This window comes from Pseudophryne corroboree, chromosome 8 (genome assembly GCF_028390025.1).
Source record: "Pseudophryne corroboree isolate aPseCor3 chromosome 8, aPseCor3.hap2, whole genome shotgun sequence".
NCBI classification, from domain to species: domain Eukaryota; kingdom Metazoa; phylum Chordata; class Amphibia; order Anura; family Myobatrachidae; genus Pseudophryne; species Pseudophryne corroboree.
This window is the reverse complement of record NC_086451.1, coordinates 382,701,276-382,714,337: the sequence shown is the minus strand read 5'-3', so window position 1 is coordinate 382,714,337 and position 13,062 is coordinate 382,701,276. Positions and strand designations below refer to the sequence as shown.

The window sequence follows — 13,062 nt, the reverse complement described above, 5'->3', positions numbered from 1 at the left end:
AGCGTTCAGAGTCTTCTGACCGGCCAGGCAGCAACAGGCTTTTTATACACAACTTCCATAAACAATACAATGGTTACAGTAATCCCTTTGTTCATTGGACACAGAGATGCATCTTTACATTACAGGAGAGGTCATAGGTTGATTTGAAAAGGTGGGCGATGTCTTTCCCAACTGCTCTTGTGGGTGGTCTACTCTGGATTCCCGCCGCATACATAATATACAGTAAATACAGTTTATATCTATATTCTACTTCTGCACATAACTATACGCAGGAACATGCGATCTTCCTCTAACCAACACCGGAATGTTACCCTTAAAATACCCTACAGCTGGATACTAGACATCACCTTATAACCTTAGTCTGTCCCTTCCTATCATGCAAAGGTGAATCCCTTAGTCCTGGAATCATTTAAACTATTGATACTTGATGCTGATGTGGTGCGGGGGGACTATGTGTACATTGTGCACTATTTGGGTTAAATATGTAATGTTCTGATAACCCTCTATGCGCTCACAAACTTCGCCGTAAATACCCATACCACGCGCAGGATCGCGGGAGCGATCATACGCAAATTGCAGATATGTGCACGCACGGCGGAACAAGTGCACGCGCAGCGGGCATGTGTGCGTGGTTAGTACATGAGGTATGCATTACAATATTTTTCGTCTTTGACAGTGGAGACGGATAAAGAGTGATAAATTACCAGCCAACCAGCTCCTAACTCATTTTTCAAACACAGCCTGTGACATGGCATTTAGGAACTGATTGTCTGGTCATTTACCACTCTATGGGGGGAATTCAATTGTTTGAAAAGTTGGTTGGATGTCTGTTTTTTCCTGTCTATTAGATAAGAAAAAAACAGACGCCCAACTGAATTTTCAAACAATTGAATACCCCCCTATCTGTCTCCACGTTATCACTTTTTAAGGCTTAATACATTTGGGCCTAGGTCACTAAGCTATACAATACTGAAAACGCGATCTAAATGTATCCAATCGTTTTTGCGTGATGCCAGAATGAAGACACAGACACAATTCAGAAAAAAAAAATTGGTCTCCATAGTTCATACAGTCCTTAGAAGTATATTTCTCAAAAAATGTACACACAACCCTTGCAGTTTTATTATATGTATATATGTATTGAAGGAGCATGGTGAGTAAATCTCACAAACATAGATAGACAGTGCCACTAAAGAGAAATGAGATTACATTAATAAACTTCTGGGGCAATTACTGTAAATTATTAAAGAACAGACACTAGCCACCCAGTTTCAGAGTTGGGTTTACAGTAAAAATAAAGTTTAGCCCCAACCAAACAACAGCGGCATTCAGAGTCAGTGTAAAGCACACCACAAACCTCCCAGCAGCAGCGGCATTCAGAGTCAGTGTAAAGCACACCACAAACCTCCCAGCAACCGCGGCATTCAGAGTCAGTGTAAAGCACACCACAAACCCCCCAGCAACCGCGGCATTCACAGTCAGTGTAAAGCACACCACAACCTCCCAGCAACAGCGGCATTCAGAGTCAGTGTAAAGCACACCACAAACCTCCCAGCAGCAGCGGCATTCAGAGTCAGTGTAAAGCACACCACAAACCTCCCAGCAGCAGCGGCATTCAGAGTCAGTGTAAAACACACCACAAACCTCCCAGCAACCGCAGCATTCAGAGTCAGTGTAAAGCACACCACAAACCCCCCAGCAACCGCGGCATTCAGAGTCAGTGTAAAGCACACCACAACCTCCCAGCAACAGCGGCATTCAGAGTCAGTGTAAAGCACACCACAAACCTCCCAGCAGCAGCGGCATTCAGAGTCAGTGTAAAGCACACCACAAACCTCCCAGCAGCAGCGGCATTCAGAGTCAGTGTAAAGCACACCACAAACCTCCCAGCAACCGCGGCATTCAGAGTCAGTGTAAAGCACACCACAAACCCCCCAGCAACCGCGGCATTCAGAGTCAGTGTAAAGCACACCACAAACCCCCCAGCAACCGCGGCATTCAGAGTCAGTGTAAAGCACACCACAAACCTCCCAGCAACAGCGGCATTCAGAGTCAGTGTAAAGCACACCACAAACCTCCCAGCAGCAGCGGCATTCAGAGTCAGTGTAAAGCACACCACAAACCTCCCAGCAGCAGCGGCATTCAGAGTCAGTGTAAAGCACACCACAAACCTCCCAGCAACAGCGGCATTCAGAGTCAGTGTAAAGCACACCACAAACCTCCCAGCAACAGCGGCATTCAGAGTCAGTGTAAAGCACACCACAAACCTCCCAGCAACAGCGGCATTCAGAGTCAGTGTAAAGCACACCACAAACCTCCGAGCAGCAGCGGCATTCAGAGTCAGTGTAAAGCACACCACAAACCTCCCAGCAGCAGCGGCATTCAGAGTCAGTGTAAAGCACACCACAAACCTCCCAGCAACCGCGGCATTCAGAGTCAGTGTAAAGCACACCACAAACCTCCCAGCAACAGCGGCATTCAGAGTCAGTGTAAAGCACACCACAAACCTCCCAGCAACCGCGGCAATCAGAGTCAGTGTAAAGCACACCACAAACCCCCCAGCAACCGCGACATTCAGAGTCAGTGTAAAGCACACCACAAACCTCCCAGCAACCGCGGCATTCAGAGTCAGTGTAAAGCACACCACAAACCTCCCAGCAACAGCGGCATTCAGAGTCAGTGTAAAGCACACCACAAACCTCCCAGCAACAGCGGCATTCAGAGTCAGTGTAAAGCACACCACAAACCCCCCAGCAACCGCGGCATTCAGAGTCAGTGTAAAGCACACCACAAACCTCCCAGCAACAGCGGCATTCAGAGTCAGTGTAAAGCACACCACAAACCTCCCAGCAACAGCGGCAATCAGAGTCAGTGTAAAGCACACCACAAACCTCCCAGCAACCGCGACATTCAGAGTCAGTGTAAAGCACACCACAAACCTCCCAGCAACCGCGGCATTCAGAGTCAGTGTAAAGCACACCACAAACCTCCCAGCAGCAGCGGCATTCAGAGTCGGTATAAAGCACACCACAAACCCCCCAGCAACAGCGGCATTCAGAGTCAGTGTAAAGCACACCACAAACCTCCCAGCAACCGCGGCATTCAGAGTCAGTGTAAAGCACACCACAAACCTCCCAGCAACCGCGGCATTCAGAGTCAGTGTAAAGCACACCACAAACCTCCCAGCAGCAGCAGCATTCAGAGTCGGTATAAAGCACACCACAAACCTCCCAGCAGCAGCGGCATTCAGAGTCAGTGTAAAGCACACCACAAACCTCCCAGCAGCATTCAGAGTCGGTATAAAGCACACCACAAACCTCCCAGCAACAGCGGCATTCAGAGTCAGTGTAAAGCACACCACAAACCTCCCAGCAGCAGCGGCATTCAGAGTCGGTATAAAGCACACCACAAACCTCCCAGCAACCGCGGCATTCAGAGTCAGTGTAAAGCACACCACAAACCTCCCAGCAGCAGCGGCATTCAGAGTCGGTATAAAGCACACCACAAACCTCCCAGCAACAGCGGCATTCAGAGTCGGTATAAAGCACACCACAACCTCCCAGCAACAGCGGCATTCAGAGTCGGTATAAAGCACACCACAAACCTCCCAGCAACAGCAGCATTCAGAGTCAGTGTAAAGCACACCACAAACCTCCCAGCAGCAGCGGCATTCAGAGTCGGTATAAAGCACACCAGAAACCTCCCAGCAACAAGCCGCTGCTTTGTACATAAAGACCGTATAATCTGAAGTTTAGTTTCTCTCATGGTAATGGGTGACATGCCTCATGTTTTTCTATGGTATTGCATGGCACTGAATTCATTAAGGGGCTCATTTATCTATAAATATTTGTGGTTTATTTGCGGCTAAATGGGTGTTTTCAGGGGTAACCGCAAATATTTAGCATCGCCTGAATGTATCATAGAGGGAGCTGCAACCACATAGGTTTCTATGGTGGATGTGATGCTGCCATAATTACCAAACTTCCGCAGCCTATGAGCTACACATTACTCTCCCCGGCAATGTCCGCCAAGCATGCGTGGTCAGTGGGAACGCACAGGCATCACACTGAGTACATCGCAGAGACAGGCTCCTTTCGGACCCTGGTTCAAAAATATGGGGAAAAAAATGATTAGAGATCCCAGGACACACTTCTCAGGGTCCCCAGGCCAAAGTTTTTAAACCCCCCCCCCCCCCCCACTCATGAGCCCAGGCTGGGGATTTCTGTGGTTGTGGAGACCCCTCTAATAAAGGGGTCACCCTCTCCAGTGTACCCCAGGGGTGGGCTGAAGCCTGGAGGCTTTCTCCCACACCCTTGGGTGGTGGGTGTGTAGTTGATAGCAGTGAAAATAAGAATTTAAAGTATTATTGTCTTTTACAGGAGGACTACAGGTCCCAGCAAGCCTTCCCTGCATGCCTGGACTTGGAGAACCACAATTACCAGCATACGGGGCATTAAGGACCTGCTGGTACCTATAGTTCCCCTGTAAAAGAGCTATTATAATAAACACAGTACTCTCACACCGTAGAAAGTAAAACTTAATACATATACTGACACTATACCAGGGACGTGCAGTCAGGGGAGGCAGGGAAGGCAGTGCCTCCCCTGTCATTACTGATTACAATAATATAAAGAAGATACTTATGACACATATTCTGTGTCATAAGTATTTGCTTTATATTATCCTAATCATCCCAGTCCTGTGTAAAGTGTTTGGGAGGCACCGATCGTGGTGCCTCCCTGTCAGATAGGGAAAAGTATGGGAGCGGGGGGCGGGCACGGGCGGGGCGGGACCTAGCAATGGGCATTAAAAGCCCATTGAAAAATCATGGGAAAGCGGCACCATTAGTGGTGCCGCTTTCACACAGGGACGTGCTTTCAACCTATGAAAGCACGTCCCCTGTCAGTCAGGCCACAGTGATTGGCCAGCGGATCCGTCACTGGGCCCGCTGTCAATCACTGTTGTGGGTGCGGGCGTCGGTGTGGGTGCTGGCTGCGGGGGAGCGGGCGGCGGGGGTGCGGCGGTGCGGGCGGCGTGGTTGCGGCGGTGCGGGCGGCGTGAGTGCGGGCGGCGGTGCAGAGTTTGAGCAGCGGAGCGGTAACCCATTTCAAAAATGGCGCCTCAGCGTCATTTTTTAAATTGAAGATGGCCGCCGCGAGCCAATCACGGCTCACCGCGTCATCACTCCGCCCCCTCTGGCTGACATATATAAGTCAGCGCAAGGGAGCGGCTGTCAGTCCGACGGCGGAGGAGGAGCGGAGAAGAGCTCCTGAAGGTTGAAGACGCCGGAAGTCCTGGATGGGCGGCGGCTATGCAAAAGAGCTTAGCAGCCGCCCCCCCAGGTGAAGACACCTGAAGCCCTGGGGAAGGCGGCGGCCATGCAAAAGAGCTTTAAGGCCGCCGCCTCCCAGATGAAGACCCTGTGCAATAAAACTTATTTTTTAAGAGTGTGTGGTGTTTTTATTTTAATATTTTCTTTACAGGTGGGCAACAGGTGCCAGCAGGCCATTTATGTCCGGGCATGCTGGCACTTGTGGTTCTCCAAGTGCCAGCATGCTGGGGCAGGCTTGCTGGGACCTGTAGGCCACCTGTAAAGAACAATATTACTATTCTTTACAGGCGGACTACAGGTGCCAGCGGGCCCATTATGTCCGGGCATGCTGGCACTTGTGGTTCTCCAAGTGCCAGCATGCTGGGGCAGGCTTGCTGGGATCTGTAGGCCACCTGTAAAGAACAATTTTAACAATGAACCCCGCACCCACCGCCGGTTGGTCCAATTGTCCATGTAGAATCTCCCTGCATAGATATAAAAAAATATATATACATTCTCACCTAACCCATGGCACAGGTCAGTCTTCTTATCCAGTAGGTGTCCCAGGGGTTGTAAAAAAACAAAAACAACGCATCGCCCTATTCATGCCAGACATAGCCATGCTATATGTACATTCTGTACATATATCATAGCCACTGGCGTTTCTATAATGGGTGCAGTGTGTGCGGTGCACACGGGCGCCTGAGTCCAGAGGGGGCACACACTGCACCCATTTGTAAAATACTTACCCCTCCGAAGTCCAGCGCCGGCATCCGCAGCGCCGCTAGAACACAGTGAAAATGGCCCAGCGGCCATTTTCACGGCGTTCTGCGCATGCGCAGTAGAGAGCTCTCAGGGAAAATGGCCGCAGCGCCATTTTCCCGGAGATCTGCACATGCGCAGTAGAGTCTGAGCCCTCTAGTGCTCAGACTCTACGGCGCTCTGGGCAGAGAGGAGGGGGCCCGACGGAGGAGGCTGAACACGGGCCTCCTCCTCTCTTAAAATGCCCCTGAGCATAGCTCCCGCAAGTGGCGCAACCCACGTGAGTTCTGTCACTTGTGTGGCTGCTTGCCAATCAGTGGCCACTACCATAGTAACAGACAGCTGATTGGCTGTGAGTGGCCTGTAAGTTAGCCAATCAGCTTCCTGTCTCAAACCAAAAAGAGTGTAACCCATAGTCACAGGCAATATTCTGCTTAATAAACACAGCTTAGCCACAAACCGTCTGATAGTAGAGATAAAGAAGACAAAAATAAATTCTCATGTTGTAGCAGTGGATGCTCCATCACATCTCATTTGTATACACTCATATTTCATCCATTTCACAGTACAACACTGCAAAGTGTCAGATCAGAAGTGTGAAACTGTGACATGGTACATTTTTTGACAAGGTGAAAAGTGATCCAGATCAAAGTCTGGGACTTTTATTTAAGGCCTTTGTAGAAGAAGGTTTATTTCTTCAATTTTTGCGGGCAAAGTGATTCAAATTGTGTGAGTAGATCTGTCTGTCTTAAGTTTTCAAAAGACACTATTCTCCTTGTATAACTCTGTGTCTTTTATATAACTTTGCATGGCCTGGCCCTCTATAAACTGGTTGTCAGGTCTTTTAATCCTTGAAATTTAAACAAAAAGGCAAATCCAGCAATGTTCTGGCTCAACAGTGTACGTAAGCACAATTATCTTGGAAAACAAGTTTCCTGAAAATCTTTTCTTCCTCCCCTCTTTTACTGGGGTTAAAGGCTGCATCCTTTTCTCATCCTCTCCACCCTATGTAATGGCACACCCGCCTGACTGCATAAGCTCCTAGTATTGGGCTATAGAGACTTTCATCTGTACCAGCAACCTTTCCAGTAGAGATTGATATTCTCACAGGTACTTCGGTACCCTCCAGGACTTAAACTCAAGGTACAGTAGTAGTAGCTTATAACAGAAACCGGATAGCAACACAGAGGGGCAGATGTACTAAGCCTTAGAGAGTGATAAAGTGGAGAGATAAACTACCAGCCAATCAGCCTCTAACCTTCATGTTACAGGCTGTGTTTGAAAAATTTCAGGAGCTAATTGTTTGGTAGTTTCTTTCCAATTTATGACTCTCCAAGGCTTAGTACATCTGCCACCCAGATTGGAGTAGGTCAGACGGTAGTACCTACAATCTGGAACAGCAATTGTCCCCAGCCATCAGTGACCTGCAATGGATGCTGTCGGGCCCCAATAAATGCAAGATAGCTGCTGCTGTGATGTACACAACAGCTGGCAGGTGCTAAGGAGAGCTGAGTACAGCTTACAGGTGATTGTTCTTATAGAGTTCCAAGAGAAATTCCCACTTTTAGGGAGATTGCAAGATACTGCTGACAGGTAGTTACACAGGCTGGGCTGAAGTGCCGCTGGAGGCGGTGCTGCTAGTAGATAATCAAAGACTGGGCTGAGATATTGCAGGAACTGCAGAGTAATAATCACAGACTTACTGAGGTGAGTTGATGCAGCTGACAGGCAAGGCACAGACTGAACTGGAGAATATCTGGAGTAGCTGACAACAAGGAACACATGCAGAGAACCGAACCAAGGAGTCAGAGCTGACAAGACAGGACAACAGGCTGGTCACTTTTATGCAGAGCAATGATGCTAAAACCGGCAGGGATGCGCCTTCCTGCCTGTCTTTTACCTCCATTAGCAGCCAATCAGAGCTCTAGCCAAGATCAAGTCTCCACCTGCCGTATGGGCCCCGCTATTACATGATTGCAATTGCTGAGTGAGAGCAGCTGAGTGGCGGCCAGCAGTGAAAAGTGTCCTGGCTGCCTAACAACAGCTGGGACCTGCAGTCAGCAGCATCTCAAAACAGAAGTGTTATTGTGAGCCGCCGTGGCCAGCGTGGAGGCTCACAACACCCTCCAAATATTCCATTGACCCCATTTCCCTCTCATTTCTCTTCATGTACCCCGTTGTGATGACTGCTCCCACATCACCTACCTTCAGCTTATCCCTCTCCTCTGGTACCTTCCCCTCCTCTTTCAAACATGGACTGGTGTCCCCATTCTCTCTTCTGCCAAGCCACTTTGTTTACAGTACCACCCTCTCCTGTCTCCCAAAGCCACTGTTGTGTGTCATCTTCAACTGTGTCCTCTCCTTCACTGCATACATTCTGTCCCTTTTCCAATCCTGCTAATTCAATCTCCGGAATAAAGCGACCTTATGTGCTGTATGTACACCATGTAATTATATTTTTAAAGCCACTAACTTGTCCTGGAAAAGAGACAATCAGGGCCGTCTTTCCATATGGGCTCTTGCCCAAGGGCCCCAGGAGTATAAAGGCCCTAGGCTGATAGCTGAGGGTCCCCTCTTTCCAAGGGTACCAGATTTTTGAAAATCTGCCCTGGGGAACTGGAGCTATCCGACATGAAAGCAGTGGTCCCCATCCAAGCTTGTTAATTGCTCTTCCCAGCCAGATATCTCAGGTTCTGTCTAACTTAGAGTATTTCTGAGGGTATACTCCAACAGCTGGGATTCTCCTCCTTTGGTGGACATTGACAGATTGTCTCTACTATGCCAAGAACCTGAGATATCAGCCTTCAAGCAGCTGGTCCCTGCTCCAGCTCCACACGCCTAATATGCAGTTTTAGATTTTCGTTGGTGAATTGCTCTCGCTCCTGGAGTCTGATCCCCAAGTTCCCAGTGTCTCCTGAAAAGCGGGACTCTCTAGATTTTTATCCCATTCAAAGCTAAGAAATCTATTTTCAGGAACTTGAGATATCTGCAGTCAAGCAAGCTGCCCTCCCACTGGAATATGATGAATTTTAAGCCCAGTACACTATACACCCTCCCCTATGTATTAAACGGGTGTGGATCATTAGATCGACAGTGTCTAGGTCGACAATGTTTAGGTCGACCACTATAGGTCGACAGTCACTAGGTCGACAGGGTTTCTAGGTCGACATGTTCTAGGTCGACAGGTCAAAAGGTCGACATGAGTTTTTCATGTTTTTTTTTGGTGTTGTTTTCTCTGTACAGTGACCAGGAAGCCCAATTAGTGCACTGTGTCCCCTCACATGGCGAGCTTCGCTCGCCATGCTTCGGGCAAGGTGCCTAGCTCCGCTACTGCTGCACTCGGCACAGGTTACTATTACCAATCGTAGTCCGCGTGGATCATTAAGTATGAAAAAGTTCAAAAAAAGTAAAAAATTGTGAAAAACTCATGTCGAACTTTTGACCTGTCGACCTAGAACATGTCGACCTAGAAACCCTGTCACCCTTCAAACCCTGTCGACCTAGTGACTGTCGACCTAAACATTGTCGACCTAGACACTGTTGATCTTCAGACCGGATCCCGTATTAAACACCCCCTACTACCCTGGAAGTCATGTACCAGGGCTTCTTCATTCAGCCCAATGCCCCCTTCTACAGTTTAGTGTTCTCCCTCCCGCTTCATCTGTGCAGTAAAGGAGTAATTAGCAGAAATTAGTGCTCCAGGTCCTACATGCTGAGCGGAAGATAGAATACCCCCTACTGCCCGCCGGACATCAAAGCTGCCGCTGATAGCACCGCCCACCCCTACCGCTGGAGGATGGGTAGGGGGCCCAGTGCATTGCTGTGCCCAAGGGCCTACACTGCTGTTAAGACGGCCCTGGAGACAATGCCATCTAAATAGAATCAATTTCTAAGCTGATAAACAGAACAGTGCTGTGCATATAGACAAATTCATTGAGCCAAAAGAAAAAAACAGTTGTTCATATACTGGATAATAAACTCAACTTCCTGTCTCCTCCCATAGCAACTAGTCTAATAAGAAGCTGAAAGTACATACTGAAGCAAGTCTTATAAATTTTGAGATACAGCGTTGGTCCATTTGCAGAAGAAAGACCGCCGGACCAGGAAGAGGTAGGTTGCTTTTGGTAAGCATGCCGCTAGATTTGACATAATTAGTCTTTGTTGAATATATAGAAATTCCACAACAATAGTGCAAAATAGTTTGCCATTGGGTATAATAATGTTAATAAAGCATATTGATTTTAAAATTATTTTTGGTTTTCGTTACTTGTTTTCCTATTTGGGGATACAGACTAGCTTCTTAACCTTGGTGATAAAGTTGAATATTATTTGTATATAGCACTGGATTATTCCCTTTCTTTCCCACTCTTTTCCCTAATTTGGATTTTTCATACTGATTGTAGTCATTGAATAAACGATGTGCAATGACAGACAAATCCCCAATCCTGGAACATAGACAATGAAAGCAGCCGTGTACCTAGGAAATACTGCAGATAATAGGATTCACAGAGTAGATGGCAACTTATACCCCTTTTACACCACTAAAATAACCCAAATTATTGGCGGGCCAACCCTAGTCACGGCTCGGTGTAAAAGGGTCCTGGAAAATAATCCAGGTCCAGTGACCTGGGAATCTATCCCAGGAAGCAAGCAGGGTTGGACCCATTTAATGGGGCAGTGTAAATGGGAGACCCGGTCATCCAACGTGGATCCTGTTTAAAACATGGGTAGAACCGAATTCCCGCCACTTGGAGATAATGATCTGCAATGCCGGCAGAAGGTGTCTTAGTTCTAACATAATTTCACATTGCTACTGCGTCCAAAGATGCAGCAGTGATGCATATAGAGTCCAACTCTGATCAGTCCCTAAGTCTCCATCCAGTGCGTTCATCAGTACTATTCAGGCTTTACCTCTGTTAGAGCTATCCAGGGGATAAAATGGGGGGACAGGGCAGAACCGAGTTCCATCACCTGTTATGGTTGTGCCCTGCACAGTAATTCCAACAGAAATACCTGCCCCATCACCCATGTCAGTAGATGATGCGGGTGGTGCTAGTGTCACTGTACAGCTGCCTCCACCTCCCCCTTCCTCAGGTTCTGGCAGCTCCATGTTTCTCCGCCTGTGGCCGTATTTACACACACTATCGGACGGTCCCAATGGCTTCCTTTTCCGGTACGTTGTATATCATGTCTTGCTGTCACGGCTGCTGAAGAGAAAAAGCCATGAAAAGGAGTAGGCTCTGTGCATGCTGATGACAAGGTGAGAGGGAGCTGGAGGAACACAGAGGCAGGGAAGCTGCTGGAGGGACACGGCATGAAGCTGCTGGAGGAACATGGGTGATGAGCTGCTGGAGTGACAGAGGGAGAGATGTGTATTAGGGGTACTACTACTATGGGCACCATGTGTATAAGGGGCTCTACTGATATATGTATAAGCGGCACTTCTGTGGGCATTATGTGTATAAAAGGCACTTCTGTGGGCATTATGTGTATGGGGCACTACTATTGTAGGCATTATGTGTAAGGGGCACAACTACTGCGGGCATTATGTGTATATGCAGCATTACTATTATGGGCATTATGTGTAAGGGACACTAATGGCATTGCTGTGTGGCATGACATGTATAAGGAACACCACTGAGTGATGTAACGTGAATAAGGGGCACTACTGTAAGTTGTAACGTGAATAAGGGGCACTACTGTGTGTGTAATGTGAATAAGGGGCACTAATGTGTTGTAACATTAATAAGGGTCACTACTGTTTGGTGTAATATGAATCAGGGATACTACATGAGGTGTAATATGAATATGATTGTGATACTGTGTGGCTTAATTTTAGGCTACTATTGACTTTACCCCTTTTTTGCCTTTGGTGCGCACTGTCCCTTTATGAAGTATGGGAGGTAGGGCACAAATTTATAGATTGCAGGGGGTGCCGAACCCTGGAGCTATCCACTATCAGCCTTACCCAGTTACTGCCTCAACTTTCTCCAGGCTGCAAGTCAGCTGCCCTTCCGATTCCACATTCTCTGTAATTTATCCCACAGTAGTTATCTGTATGAGATGGAGCTTCATTAAGTCACCTAGCTTCATTCAGTTTGCTATAAAGTCTAGCCCTAGGGTCATTCTTGCCTAATTTTGAAATCTAGTTTTGGTGAGATTATAGTCTGTAGTAGAATGCACCGCACGAGCGTGGCACGCCATTGAGGGTGTGTGTCTAGCTACATATATGGGCCTATCTACCCTTAAATGGTTGTTGCAAGATATTTCTATATAACAGTATTTATATATTTTGGGAAAATTTGCCAACGGTACTAACATTGCTGCCTGCAATACTGGATTTCTTGTTTGCAACTGTACGCTGTGATATTTCTTTTCTTTTCATTCAGCACAATATACATTAAATCTGATGCCTATGCAATAAAATCCAAATGCAGTTTGACCTTGTGTGAATTCTTACTTTACTGATCATCTCTTAATAAAAAAATGGATTTTTAAACTTTGTTGTATTGTCCTTTTTGTGTTAAAGATTACTAATAAAACATTCCAGAACTTGACAGCAGAGGCTGATGAGCCTAGAAGTCATACTAGTAACTGCAGCAAATCACTCTCCTTGCCTGGAAATTCCTTGGTGGTCCCCTGGCTGCAGTGAAGAATCCAATCGGGAGATTTGATTTATAGCACAGGGCAGTGGGAGATAAGAGGTTCAAATGGGACTGTCCTGCAGGATCCATGAGGGTAGGTAACTATGGGCCTAATTCTGAGTTGATCGCAGCAGCAAATTTGTTAGCAGTTGGGCAAAACCATGTGCACTGCAGGGGGGACAGATATAACATGTGCAGAGTGAGTTAGATTTGGGTGGGGTGTATTCAAACTGAAATCTAAATTGCAGTGTAAAATAAAGCAGCCAGTATTTACCCTGCACAGAAATTAAATAACCCACCCAAATCTAACTCTCTCTGCAAATGTTATATCTGCCCCCCTGCAGT

At 47.4% G+C, this 13,062-nt stretch overlaps 1 protein-coding gene across 1 annotated transcript; it reads left to right on the top strand.

The window, feature by feature from the left end:
• Window positions 1-639: 639 nt before the first annotated feature.
• LOC134949873 (uncharacterized) lies at window positions 640-12,725 on the top strand. The gene is made up of 3 exons (XM_063938574.1): window positions 640-644; window positions 1,747-3,628; window positions 12,603-12,725. The coding sequence occupies exons 1-3, from the start codon at window positions 640-642 to the stop codon at window positions 12,723-12,725; spliced, it is 2,010 nt and encodes a 669-aa protein (XP_063794644.1).
• The last annotated feature ends 337 nt before the right edge of the window (window positions 12,726-13,062 follow it).

What these genes read in the sequence shown, in the direction of transcription:
- LOC134949873 (XM_063938574.1), top strand. An exon ending in CAGCAACAGCAGCATTCAGA is followed by an intron (nt 3,629 to 12,602) that starts GTCAGTGTAAAG and finishes TTTGTGTTAAAG; the next exon opens with ATTACTAATAAAACATTCCA.